Below are 14,417 nucleotides of genomic sequence, written 5' to 3'. Positions count from 1 at the left end.
CGTCCCTTGAAGTTATCGGGCTGATCGATGTTCCACTTTTGTTCGCTTTGTAACTTTCCCTTACCTGCCATTTCCTGAAACCTTTCAACTCAGACAAACGCAAACTTTTTTTTGTAGATTGACATTATAGTTATCTTGTTTATCATATATATATATATATATATATATATATATATATATATATATATATAACACCTATCTTAGTTATTACATATATATATATATATATATATATATATATATATAACACCTATCTTAGTTATTACATGTGTTCGTCTTAATGAGAAAGACAAAAAAAGATTGTCTTTAGATATACTTTTGCATAAAATCTTTATTGTTGCAATAGCCAGACAAACTCATCACAACAACTAGATTACCATGTAAATCCTAGTCTTTTCTTAGACTGCTGAATGTCATCGGTCTCATTCAGCTCTTTAATGTTTTGAGTGGTGCCGTTCACATAACTGGGCATCTGAACACCCGACTCATCATGGACTAGATAGCTCGGTCTAATTCCACCGAACATGGGCCCCAGGCCCCCTCCGATGCCCTCTCTGCCAGCCTTCAGGAGCGGGTAGATGTTTCTCCCTGCCTTCTCGGCTGTTTCGATGACTTGTTTGGCGTATTTCTGGAACTGGTTTTCCTCCTCAACAATGCGAGCGGTGTTCTTCGCCACAAAGTCCTTCTGTTCTTTTTTCGCACGGTGATCCTTTGCACGTTTTTCAGCCTGTGTTGCATTAGAGAGAAATTATGAGTTCAATGCATTCAAATAAATCATATTAAGAGCTATAGTATACCCACCATTTCTTGTATGTAGATGTCTTGGAGTGCTTTTGCTTCTTCTTTAGCTTTTTGAGCTTGAAGTTCTTGCTTTTCGGTGAAGATTTTATCTGCTTCCTTCTTTGCATTCAGCATCTCCAGAGCTCTCCGTTTTTCCTCCTCTGCCTTACGTTCCAGCTCTTGCCTCTGGTACATAAAAAATAGAAAAAAGTTTATTTCAATAAGCGCATTTCAAATTATATATATAAACAGTCTGATGCTCATAAATCCAACATCACTGTGGTAAAATATCACTCTAATACATGGCCTCTTGTGAAAAATGTGAATAATCATGCATCCATTACTAGACAAAGCAATTGCAATACATTTAATTGTTTTTAAATGTATAAAAACATAGGGAATAGGTCATTTACCATGGATTCTCTGTGAGCAGCGATAGATTTCAACATGGCTGCATGTTTTTCTTCTTTCTCGCGTTGCACTCGGGCCTGCCTAGCCTCACGTTCAGCGACTGCTTTTGCGATGATCTCTTCCTCATTGTTGATTTCTTCCTGCTTCTGCACGGCTAACTTCTGTATAATAGTCTCTCTGTGTCTTTGAAGCTCTCTAATGCAAAAAGAAAGACAAATACAATCCCAGTTCTGAGACAAAGCAAGCAGTGGCAAGACTTATACTTTCTCTCAAGGCTTCTCACACTTCACCCACACAGTGAATTTCCATGACTTCTATAACCTACCCATTTAGATGTGGTTCATGAATGAGCAAGTTCTAAGAATGTGGATGTCCAACGGTATGTCAGGAAACAATCTTTTGAATTAGTAGATTTATATACTCATTTATTTAAATTTTTATAAATGTTCTCAAAAAGACCATTCACAGACAAATTAAAAATTGGATTTTGTTTTGTGAGCAAGTTTGAATTTGAAACAAACACGCAGAAAGAGCAATTTCTAGTTGATTAAACCTGAATAAGTTGGCAAAACTCAAATAATTTGAGGTAATCAGTTACATCAAAGTATTTACGTTAAGAAATTTCATGTTTAAGTAAGCAGAGCTTGCATATTTTTGTTTCATCCATTTTAATTGCTCTTAACTGAAAATATTTGAGGAAGCTAATTCACAAAACTTAAAATTATCATGTAATCTATACTTAAATATTTTTAGTAGTGTAAACTTCGCTAGCTATAACCAGTTTATTCAATAAGTACTACCTGCTAAAGAGAAAATTCTTTGATAGCATCAGCATATCATAGCACTTGCTGAATGAGTATACAGCAACTTAAAACATCCACTCGTCACCAACCATGATGGTAATCCCCAAACAAACCCAACACATATGACAAAAAAACATATGACACTTAATTCTATCATTTACTCTCCCTTTTGAGTGGTGTAGCGGCAAACAGTAACCGCTAAGAGGCTGAGTAGAGGGAATAAAAGGTGACGCGTTTCCACTGCAGATCCAAATGATTTATTGTAACATTGAAATGAACATGATGGATGATGACTAAAAAGTAAACCAAAAGTAATGAAATAGAACAAAACTAAAATGAAATGAAAACGGTCAACAGAAAGTGAGCGTCCCAGCTACTCACCCCCTTCCAACCTGCTAACCACATACAAACTAACAGGTAATATGCACCTACAACAAATGACGCAACAAACTGAAAAAACAAATTTCAAAATAAAAGACACCAACCTAAACCTGGCACCTACACTCCAGCCCCTGATTATTACACCCCAAAAATGTAATAATCACAACAATACACCACAATCACACAAACTGTACATAACTGCATAATTACTTACATAGAAATTGCTAAATCTTATTTCATGTGTGTAAATGTGTGCATGTGTAAATGTCCAATTCTTCAATGTGCAAACAGTGTCCATAATCAACTGAAATAAACATGTCAATCAAACAGTCTTTAGTCAAAGTCTTCAGTAAGTCATTTGAGAGCTCTCATAAGTCAATCAGTCAGTCAGTCGGTCAGAATAATTAAAAGTCCTCAGTTTCAAGAAGAAGGCAAACTTTAGTAATAGGTCTGGTCAAGCAAGAACTCTTGGTCTTGATTCTTACTTGACGTGTCAATCCCCTTTTATCCTGTGTGATCTGAGTAATCTTGCCCATAATCCATGAGCTCCTTGGTGCAGTATCATCCACTACAAGCACAACATCTCCCACTTGAAAATTGCGTTTCTTCACCAGCCACTTCTGGCGTTCTTGTAATTGAAGTAGATACTCCCCAATCCATCTCTTCCAAAATAGATCCGCCATGTATTGAATCTGTCGCCAACGTCGTCGTGAATACAGATCATCCCTTTCAAATAGTCCAGGTGGTAAAGACGGCTGTGTTTTCAAAAGGAGAAGATGGTTTGGAGTAAGGGCTTCCAAATCATTAACATCCAAAGATGCTCTGGATATTGGACGATTATTAAGGATTGATTCCACTTCACAAAGGAGTGTGTAAAGACCCTCCTCGTCTAAACTTTGTCCTCTAAGGATAGAATTTAAAATCTTTTTTACTGATCTTATAAGGCGTTCCCAAATTCCTCCAAAGTGCGAACCAGCCGGGGGATTAAAGTTCCACTTAACTCCCTTTTGAAGCAGAAAGGAATTGATCTGATTATGATTCCAGCCTTTTATAGCCTCCTGCAGTTCACGTTGAGCACCAACAAAGTTTGTACCATTGTCTGAACGGATCTCAATAACTTGTCCTCGACGTGCAGTAAATCTCCTTAATGCATGGATGAAAGAGTCCGTATCAAGTGAATTTGCTATTTCAAGGTGAACAGCTCTTACAGTCAAACATGTGAATATCACTCCATAACGTTTTACAACGCTCCTTCCCCGTTTTACTTCGAAGGGACCAAAGCAGTCCACTCCAACATGCGTAAATGGTGGTTTGTCAGGTGTGACTCTATCTTGGGGCAAATCTGCCATCTGCTGATGACCCGGGATTCCATGAAGACGTCTGCAGACCACACACTTGGACAAAATTCTTCTTATAGCCGTGCTAGCACCAGGGATCCAATATCTCTGCCGTAAATTAGCCAGCATATAATTCCGCCCACAATGTCCAATGTCATGATGAATTTGCCGCAGAATCAAATCTGAAATATGAAGATCCTTGGCCAGTATTACCGGATGCTTAACTTCTTCAGGCATCATAGCCTTGTCCAAACGCCCACCAACTCTGATGACATCGGAGTGAAGCACAGGGTTAAGTCTATAGAGTTCACTATTCCGTTTTACCAATCCATCTTTCCGTAAACTAGCCAGTTCCTCAGAATATCTCTTCCTTTGGCAAAGACGGATAATCTCCAATTCAGATCTTTCCAGCTCATCTGAAGACAACAGTTTTGCAGGCAGATTGGATCTGAATTTTTGCATCTCCTTTTTAACCACAATCTCTCGTTGCAATTTGTCCATATCAGAGTAAGCAGTCATCAACCTTTTCCTTTCCTTGCTGAGATCAATTAGAATATTCCTGAATCGTAGAATCCAAGCTACGCCTTTTTTTAATCGCATCCATGAAGAGTAATGATTAAAGTATGGCATAAAATCATACTCTTGTTGAACTTGTACAGTATTCACCAGAACACTCCCTTTCACTTCTGGGTCACAAGACAACATCACACCTACATCAATAGGATCCATGGGCCACAACTCTTGTGGTTGAACAAGAAATGGAGGACCAGAAATCCATATCTGGTTCTTTAAGAATGAATCAACCTGTAGACCTCTGGAGGCTAGATCAGCTGGATTATTTGAAGAATTCACATACCTCCATTGTCTGATTTCAGAAACACTTCGAATTTCAGCAACTCGGTTGGCAACAAAGCATTTGAATCTAGAAGTCTCATTTTGGATGTATTTGAGGACAGAGGTGCTGTCGGTCCAAAATACAGAATCCTGAAGTTTTATCTTCAGCTCTCTCTTCCACAACCTGTCCATGCGACCAGCAAGTGTGGCAGCAGTGAGCTCCAGACGAGGGATAGTGATAGGTTTTAAAGGAGTCACTCTTGCTTTACTCATTAAAAGAAAGGAATGGGCACATTGTTGATCATTATGAAGTAGTAAATACGACACCATGCCATAACCCTGCTCACTGGCGTCCGAAAAGTGATGCAATTGAGCAGATATAACTTCTCCAAAGTTTTCAGGCTTTAAACACCTACAGACCTCAAATTTCTCCAATTCATGGAGTTTCTCCAACCAACTCGTCCATCGCTGAATGTACACTGTTGGAATAGTGCTGTCCCATCCAATTTTTTCTCGACACAGATCTTGAAGTATCATTTTTGCACGTAGAATCACAGGAGACAGAAAGCCAAGAGGATCATAGATGGAACTGATCATAGAAAGAATTCCTCTTCGAGTAAGCGGTCTATCCTTGATGGTCACCTTGAACTTGAAAACATCCGACTCAGCACACCACTGCACACCCAAAGCTCTTTCCAAAGGTAGCGTGTCATGTTCCAAATCCAAGTTCTTAACTTTCTTGTCTCTGTCTTCCTCAGGGATGGCATTTAACACAGTGCGGCTGTTACTTATCCATTTGGTTAATCGGAATCCACCTTTAGCACACATTTCTGTGAGCTTCTGGTACAATAGAACAGCTTCTGAATCTGTAGGCACGGATACAAGACAGTCGTCTACGTAGAAGTTATTAAGGACAATATCAACGGTCTTGGCATCATACAAATCCTTGTGGTCCTCTGCACACTTTCTCAATGAATAGCTAGAGCAACTTGGAGATGACGTCGCTCCAAACAAATGCACAACCATTCTGTATTCTTCTAGATTAGCATCAATGTTTCCTCCAGGCCACCAAAGAAACCTCAAGAGATCACAATCATAAGGATCTACCTTAACCTGATGAAACATCGATTCTATGTCAGCCATTATGGCAACATGCTCCATTCTGAATCGCACAAGAACGCTCACCAGTGGACTTGTTAAATCTGGGCCTTGCAAAAGATGGTCATTCAATGATATTCCTTGATATGATGCTCCGCAATCAAATACCACTCTGATCTTTTGCTTTTTAGGATGATACACACCATGGTGAGGTATATACCATAAACGTCCATCAAGTCGTTCCAGTTCAGCTGTGGGAACCTTTTCAGCATGGCCTTTGGCAATGACAGTCTCCATAAAAGTAGTATAGTCAGCATGAAAGGAAGCGTTTCTTTGAAACCTTCTTTGAAGATTCAGAGCACGTTGTTCCACGATTGCTCTATTCTTTGGCATGACTACCTTTTTGTTTTTAAGTGGAAGACCGATACAATAATGCCCATTGGTCAATCTTGCTGACTGTGAAACAAAATCCATGAATTGATGATCTTCCCTTGACAATCCTTGCTGTTCCTCCTCGACACATTCAGGAAAGTCACTCTTGAACTGTTGTTCCCATAACTCATCCAGTTTCATAACTGTGATCCTATTAACAGTCATGTGAGAATGTTCCTTAACATCATACTCTTTCTGTTGCTTGATTGGTCCATTAACTGCCCATCCAAACATGGTCTTAATGGCGTATGGGCCACTGTCTTGACAGCGAATAATCTGCCATGGCTCCAAAGCCTCTGGCACATTAGCACCAATCAACAACTCCACATCAGCATCAATTGAAGGCAAACATAGATGACTTAAATGAGGCCAACAAGAAAGATCGTTTTGTGTGGCGATGTTGGTTTTATTTACAGGCATGGTCTTCTGAGTGTATACATCTGGTAAAGCACAGTAATGCTCTTGGTTCAATCCTGACACTTCCAGATCATTGAGAACATAACAGCAAATGGATTTGTCCTGACTCATGGTTCTCATTAGAATGTTAACTTTCTTTGCCGAGAGATTGAGCTTTGACATCAAACTCTCTGTGCAGAACGTTGCAGAGCTCCCAGAGTCCAGAAAAGCATAGGTGGTCACCACTTTACTTCCTTTCTTGGATTTCACACATACTGGAACAATAGACAATGCACAGTTTTCTTTACCAGCCCCAGTAAGGGCACTAGACTGCAGCGAGACCAAAGCACTTCCCACTGTTGACTTGGACTCCTCTGTATACTGAATGCCCTTTTTCTCTGATGGAAAAATATGAAGAAGACTTGGGTGATTGAGTTGACATATCTTACATGTGCTTCTCGCTTTACAATCACGGCTGTAATGTCCTGTACATAAACAACCGAAACAAATCCCCTTTTTCTTCAGAAAATTCATCTTTTCTGCATGAGATCTTTCAACAAGCCTTTTACAGAAGTTCAATGCATGTGCTCCTTCACAGAAGAGACAGGTTTTATTCACATCCCTCCTACTACAATCCTTTGCACCAGTTGCAGTGACTGTGGTGGCGAAACTACTTCTAGATTTAAAAGTAGACGTTTTGGTATTCAGGTTTCTACCTCCAATAGGCAGAACATCTTGAATGTTTCCAAATACCGGATCTGTGACTATTTTCACCTGTCTTTCTACGAAGTCCACAATATCAGAAAAACAAGCTGGATGGTTACGTCTTTCCTGTAAGTCATATGCTACAGTTCTCCATCTTTCTCGGAGTTTATAAGGAAGTTTTGCAAGAACAATTTGCATATTAGAGGCAAGATTTAACTCATTCATGTAACAAATATTCTGCATCGCATTGCAGCAACTCCTGAGAAACAAGCTGTAGTCCTGCAGAGCCTTAGAATCTTCAGATCTTATTGTTTGCCATGAGAGTGCTCTTTTCATGTAAGCTGAGGCTATCCTTACCTCATTGCCGAAATGCTCCTTAAGCAAAGCCTTAGCCTTGATATACCCTTGCGAAGGAATCATCAATCGACAGCTTCTAACAAGCTCCATAGGTTGCCCTCTAGTATACTGCTCCAAGAAATGCAAACAATCTGCATGGCTATTTGCTTTCTTTTCAACCACCTCTTCAAATGTTCGTATAAAGTCATGATAACGCAATGGATCTCCATCAAAGAATGGGACCTCCCTTGGTGGAAGTGAGGATAAGTTCTGTTGTTGAACTAATAGGGCAGCAATCTCATTTTGCTTATCAATGAGCTTAAAAATACTTCCTTCTTCCAAACCATCCTGTAAACTCAATCCATGTGCACCCTGCATTCCAAGTCCATGTCCACCATTATGACTGATGCTGGGTAACGGAGGATGTGTCAACCTTGCATTAGAGTTTATAATCTGTTGTTGACTTGACTGAGTTGGAGAACGCATTGGATTCTCTGATGCTACTTGAGCCTGTGAATAAGATAGAGGTGGCTGTAGCGGCATTGAAGGGGACCTTGAAGGTAGAAATGGCTCCACATTGGGGTTAAGAGCACTGGTTCCAGTATTTCTTACCCTTAAAACACTGGCGTCAGATGAACTTGTGCAATCACTTTGTTCTAATCTTGCATCGCTATACACTTTCATCTTAGCCATAGAAACAGCAATGTTAGTGTCCAATTCCAGTTGTTCTTTTTTCCTCCTCAAATCCTCCTCTTCCTTCTCCAATATATGTTTTCGTGATAACATTTTTTGATGTGCCAACAAGGCTTCCATTTCGGCCTTAACCTTAAGATGAGCAGATACAATGGAAGATCGACTGGTTCGAGATCCATGAGTTGTTGTCGTTTTCCTGCCCACGTTAGAGACACTATCAGTTGGCTGTATTTGATTCTGCACATCCTCTTCATCCATATCACAGTTAGTTTGAGCATTCATATTATGAGACGAAGAAACTGGTTCAGCAGAAGATGGAATATTAGAATCACCACTCAATTGATATTCAGCAAGCTTATCCATTGGTCTAGAATCATGAATGACAGAAAGTGATGGGCAAAGATTTGCACAACGTTGAGAAATTGATTCTGTTATTTGAGCATTTTGCCTCAGATTCTTAGCTTCATTCAACCATTGTTCAGCATCTTCCACAAATCCATCATTGTGCTTAGCAACTGCATCAAACCACTCATTTTGTTTGTTTTGTTCATCAGGAGGAAGAAAATTAAGTACTTCTTTATGTAACACAGAAGCATCAGCTTTCAAAACTTTCAAAGATCCCACCATTGAAGACACTTGCAAAGCATTTTCATCACATTTCATGAGATCTTTCATTGATGAAATCAAGCTCTTCATTTGATTCACCTTAGCCTTGCGCTCCTTTTGCAATGCCTCAATTTTAAGCGTCAATGCTTTTGCCGTAAGCTTGGGCTCTCTTTTGCTACTCACAGCAGCGTGCGCAGCCTCTTCTGCGTCCATTTCTCACACAACGCAGTCCTAGTAATCCAACAGCACCGTATTCAACACCCAGCTCAAGCCAACAATTTCATGAATGGGCGCAGCACACTTCATTCCACAACCGCAATCCATCCAATTAGCGGTATTCAAACACTGTACGGCCGGCGACGACAGCGTCTTCTCATTCAATAAACAACTATGCTGCAGCCAAACATAGCGAAACCGCTCACATACCTCTTCTGCCGTCAGGATACAGAGGCACAATCTCCATTCAGTGTGGGCGTCAGCATTCCACGTGCGTTGTGCGGAGAAATCCTTTTCAATCCGCGATAATCAAAATCCAACAGTAGCCGATTTTCTGTTGACTAAATTGTAGCGGCAAACAGTAACCGCTAAGAGGCTGAGTAGAGGGAATAAAAGGTGACGCGTTTCCACTGCAGATCCAAATGATTTATTGTAACATTGAAATGAACATGATGGATGATGACTAAAAAGTAAACCAAAAGTAATGAAATAGAACAAAACTAAAATGAAATGAAAACGGTCAACAGAAAGTGAGCGTCCCAGCTACTCACCCCCTTCCAACCTGCTAACCACATACAAACTAACAGGTAATATGCACCTACAACAAATGACGCAACAAACTGAAAAAACAAATTTCAAAATAAAAGACACCAACCTAAACCTGGCACCTACAAGTGGCATGGCAAAGCATGGGAAATAGAAATCCAAGCCCAGTTTAAATGAAAAGAAACAAGTTCATAGAACTCAAAACAATGAAACAATTCAACTTAAAATGTGTCCATTTTGTGAACTTAAAAGAAGAATAAAGTTTAACTACTCATAAAACTTAATTTAATAGAACATATTTGTATGACTTGAGTTGGCCCTACTCAAAACAATTAATTATTTTTAGCGTTAGGGTTTTCATATATAAAGCTTAAAAAAAATAATAATTATATGAGACATTAGTGGATAAACTTAACCTTATACTTACATTTCAATTTGTAAGTTCAACTACTAAAATGACTAAAACTAAACCTGAAATAAATTTAAAATAAACCTCAAAGAAATATAATAAAACAAATAAAAAAAATTACAAAACCACAATTCCTAAAACTTAAAATATAAAATAAAAGGTAATTCAAAATATTACAAAATACTATGCTAGTATATACTATAAATACTAAAACAACACTGAAAGCCCATGTTCTCAAGAGATTCACAGTTTTAAAGTAACAAAAATGCCTAAAATGCACCCAAAGATATTCTATCTGTTATCTAGCATTTAATATATCAAGTTTAGTATGAGTTGGAAGTGTTTAACATAAATAATCAGCATGCTGTGTGTTTAATACATGTTAGCTCTCATAAAACATGCACCTGAAAATCAATTGCAGGGAGCAAAATAAAGCACTAATGAGAACCCTGTCATTAATATCAACCACAGGATGCATTTCTGTATTATGTACAATACCTAAATATTTCCTCCTGCTTTTCTTTCCTCATTCTCGCCACTTTTTCTTTATGGCTGGCGAGCTGCTTTCTTTTGTCCTCCTCTTCCTCCTGCCTCCGAGCCTCTTCTGTTTTCATCAGCTCTCTGTTGGTCAAATGGTCCTGATGGAAGACAGAAGAAGGGATTTCAAACCAGCATCTGATTCAATCTGCTTTTACAGTGTGAACATTGTCCAACAAGCGCCTTACACGAAAAGCATTCATTGTGCTTCTCTTCTCTTCCTGAATCTTGCGCTCTTTCATGGACTGTTCCCACAGTTGAAGATCTCGGAGTCTCTCAATTTCTTCAGCCTCCCTTTTGATCTTCAGCCTCTCCTGCTCTTTCTTCATTTCATGATCCTTCAACCTAATAAAGCGGGAAACATCAGACACCTTGTTCTTTAAGGTAATTTCCAGCTAACTAGCTGAGAGAAATCAGGAGTAAGAGCAAATAGAGGTGTTTGTGTGTAAACATGATGGTTATTGCATCTCACTAGCACAAAAACATATTCGGCATTCATCAAAATGAATAAAAACAGTAAAAGCTCAGAATATGGTAATAATACAAATACTTATGGTAATAATACCCAACACTGTTCAAAAGTAACATTCCCATAATGTTTGAAGAATTCAAAAACATTCAAAAGAAAGAAAAAACATTTTAAATGTTGTTGACACTTTGAATGTTTAGAGAACATTCAGAAATAACACACTCGAAACAATACTGGGTTGTTTTAACCCAAAATTTGGGTAAAATATGGACAAACCCAAATGTTGGGTTTAAAATGTCATTTCAAATTTTAACCCAACTTCAACTTTCACTTTCAACTGTACATTTTTTAATTGCATTTTTTAACCTGACATTTGGGTTTGTCCATATTTGACCCAAATTTGGGTTAAAACAACCCAGCATTTTTTGAGTGCATTTATATCTTAATAAGAATGTTAGCAAAAAGTTCTCAGAGCAAATTTTTGTTAGCTGTGTTTTGTATTGAAGCATAAATGCACTTTAATTTCTCCTTACTGTAGTTTCAAGCTCTCAGAAATGGCCAGTTGGTCTTGTTTCCTCTGCAGTGCTTTCTCCTGCTCCTGCTGGACAGCTCGTTCTTCTCTGCAAGCCATTTTGGCCAAGATGTCTCTGTCTATGTCTTTGCTGGCATTCTGCTTCAAACGTTTTAGCTCGATCTGAGCCTCCCTTTCCTTCAAAACCTCTGCCAGCATCAGGGCACTCTATAAAACAAGAGGATAGATTCAACTAACATTTTACCACAGAAAAAGATTTGTGATCTAATAACGCAAGACACAAACATGGAAGCCTTTCACTCTGTCGTTCTGGTAGTACTGCTGGGTTTTTGCTTTCTCAATGGCCTCCTTTCGTATCTGGGCCTGGTATTTCGCTTCTTCTATGTCAAGTCGTTTCTTCTCCTCTTCTTCGATCGCCTCTCGAATTTTTTTCGCCTCTAGCTTTTTTTGCCGTTGTCCCTGTAAGGACAAAATTATATTTGTTTGTTGTACATTGTTACTGTATACATCATATTAAGTCTCATATTAACCCTCACAGACCAAGGTATTGTTTTTTTTTTTTTATCAAGAAAAACTAAAATAATCACATTAAGATGACATTCAAATTTAACAAACTTAATATTATAATAGGGGCACAGACACAAAAAGTGAAATTAGATAGAGAGAAGTATAAATAAAAATAAAATACAATGCAGATGCTCAAAAGTATCAATAACGGTAAAAATGTTTGTATTGTGTATGTTCTTTTTTGGTTTAGTTTGTGTTTTCTGTTTCCGTTTTCCTGTGCCTTGTCACTTGACCTAGTTTCCCAGTGTGTTGGATTAATCATTCCTTTCACCAGTTGTACAATTAATTAGCTCTTTTGTTTGCTCTGTAGTTCCCTGTCCAGTGTTGTTTGCATTAAGTGTAATGGTTATTCTGTTTCTCTTGCATGTTCCCATTTGTGATTAAAGTACTCCTTTTTTATCTCTGGCTTGTGTGTGTGGTATAAGTTACTACATGTGATACAACTATGGCGTAAGTTCACCATTTAACTGTACAACAGTTAATAGGAACTATTCAATGAAAAATAATTCTATAATGTATTGATCGTAGTTAATGTTTGTTTTATTAATAATTTTTTTTAATCAAAAGTTGTGAGTTTAATATTTAACAGACCTGAGCGAACATGAACTAACAATAAACGGCTGTATTTTAATAATTAACATTAACAAGGATTTAAGATATACTGTGTAACAAATTAATTTGAAATTAATTTTACTTAATGCATTAACTAATATTGTAAAGTGTAACCTGACAGCATACTAAACACAAACGGCATACAAAATAAACGGGAGTACATAGGCCTACTTGCTAAAAAAATCCAACCAAATAACTTTTTATTTTTATGTTTTAAGAAAATTATTCTTATTTCTTAATAAAGACCTAAAAAAGGCCTATTTTCCTCCTTAAAAATGTACAGGTCATTAAAAAACATGATATTTTTAGGGTAAGTTTTGTGGGTTTTCAAGAAAGTATCATTGCTCAGTGAGTCTAATAAGTACGGAGGCCCGCACATGACATGCAAAAAAAAAATGTAATGCACGATTTACTAATTCGTTCGCTCGATTTAGCCTACTATTTTTTCCTGCATGTCATGTGTGGGGCTCCGTAAATAAGAGAGCTCCAAATGCAGTAATTCCAGTGCGATGCTCACAGCTATGGTGTTGGACCAGTGTTTGACGAGCTCTTTAGAGCGCATGTGCAGCGCCTCCCGCTGTTCAGCTGCTGCTATGACACTTCTGTTGTGGTGATTCACACCGTTCACACTGTCCTGCACGCGCTGCCATTCAGATTTGGACAAAACTACCACTTGACGAAGGTCTGCTTCGGGTTTCTCCATCTCCGAACCCACTGTATGCATTCGACAACACATTTCCAAGTTATTATAAAAGTTCTAGTATTACACATTATTATTGTCAGTTATTTTGTTGCGCAGTAGCCTATTTTTTATTCTCACCTTGTTTACTCGAGCCTTTCCTCCGACCGTACTGGACGACACCTGTTCTTACTAAGGCTGTTGACATGTTAACTCCTCACAATAATCTAGATGTATATTGAGGTGCTTTTATATGTTTATTCCTTCGTACAAGACGAACTTGGCTAACGTTGCTCGGACTCTCTACACTGTGTTGCTCGGCAACCACTTAAACTTTTGTTACACTGTTACCCAGCAGCTACTTCACCCCCATGTGAAGTAGGTGACGTCATGCGAGTTCTTAAAGAGCCAGCATACCAAACTGCCATGAAATTAAATGGGCTATATGCACGCACAAGTTCCGCATTTGACGCAAGGATGCTCGTCCATTTCCGGTTGTGGAGATTTAAGCGGAGGAGAACCGAGGAAAACGGGATTATGGCAGAGTCTTCAAAATTTACTGTCCTCCCGTCATTGAAACGAAACGTACATACGTTTAGATGTAATTTTATATATAGTTATGTTTACTTAATATAATTTTAAAAAGAAGCATAAACACAACGAGGGGTGTCTGTTTTATCTGTTTTTGTGACTAACGTTTCGTTAGTATAACCATGGAGTATAAATTTCAATATAAATTCTCGGTATTGCATTGGACTCTACGATCGGCGGAAATTATCGAGCATCCCTAATGCTTCACCGGAAATACCGCCGTGCATAGAGCCCATTATATTTACTTTTAATCCTTAGTATAAAACTTTTAATAATACAGATAGTCTCGTAAGTCTTTCTTCTTGGTCTGGTACATTTTAAGATAAAATGGCAAAATAGCCTACTAAATTCAAAAAGTAAATTCTTCCACATGATTTTACTTCAGTGAAATTGACTTTCAAAGTAGGTTAATCAATCAATCAATCAATCAATCAACTTTTATTCCAG

General features: G+C 38.3%; 1 protein-coding gene across 1 annotated transcript; it reads right to left on the bottom strand.

Annotated features, from left to right (window-relative positions):
• Positions 1–316: 316 nt before the first annotated feature.
• cfap210 (cilia and flagella associated protein 210) lies at positions 317–13,729 on the bottom strand. The gene is made up of 9 exons (XM_039683592.2): positions 13,521–13,729; positions 13,218–13,414; positions 11,807–11,980; positions 11,523–11,728; positions 10,709–10,865; positions 10,482–10,621; positions 1,194–1,386; positions 802–966; positions 317–727 (listed from the first exon to the last, which is right to left on the bottom strand). The coding sequence occupies exons 1-9, from the start codon at positions 13,585–13,587 to the stop codon at positions 374–376; spliced, it is 1,653 nt and encodes a 550-aa protein (XP_039539526.2). The 5' UTR covers positions 13,588–13,729; the 3' UTR covers positions 317–373.
• Between the last annotated feature and the right edge of the window lie 688 nt (positions 13,730–14,417).

The sequence above is a fragment of the Pimephales promelas genome, chromosome 7, assembly GCF_988280905.1.
Source record: "Pimephales promelas chromosome 7, fPimPro1.hap1.1, whole genome shotgun sequence".
Taxonomy (NCBI): Eukaryota; Metazoa; Chordata; class Actinopteri; order Cypriniformes; family Leuciscidae; genus Pimephales; species Pimephales promelas.
This window is presented reverse-complemented; position numbering and strand designations above follow the sequence as displayed.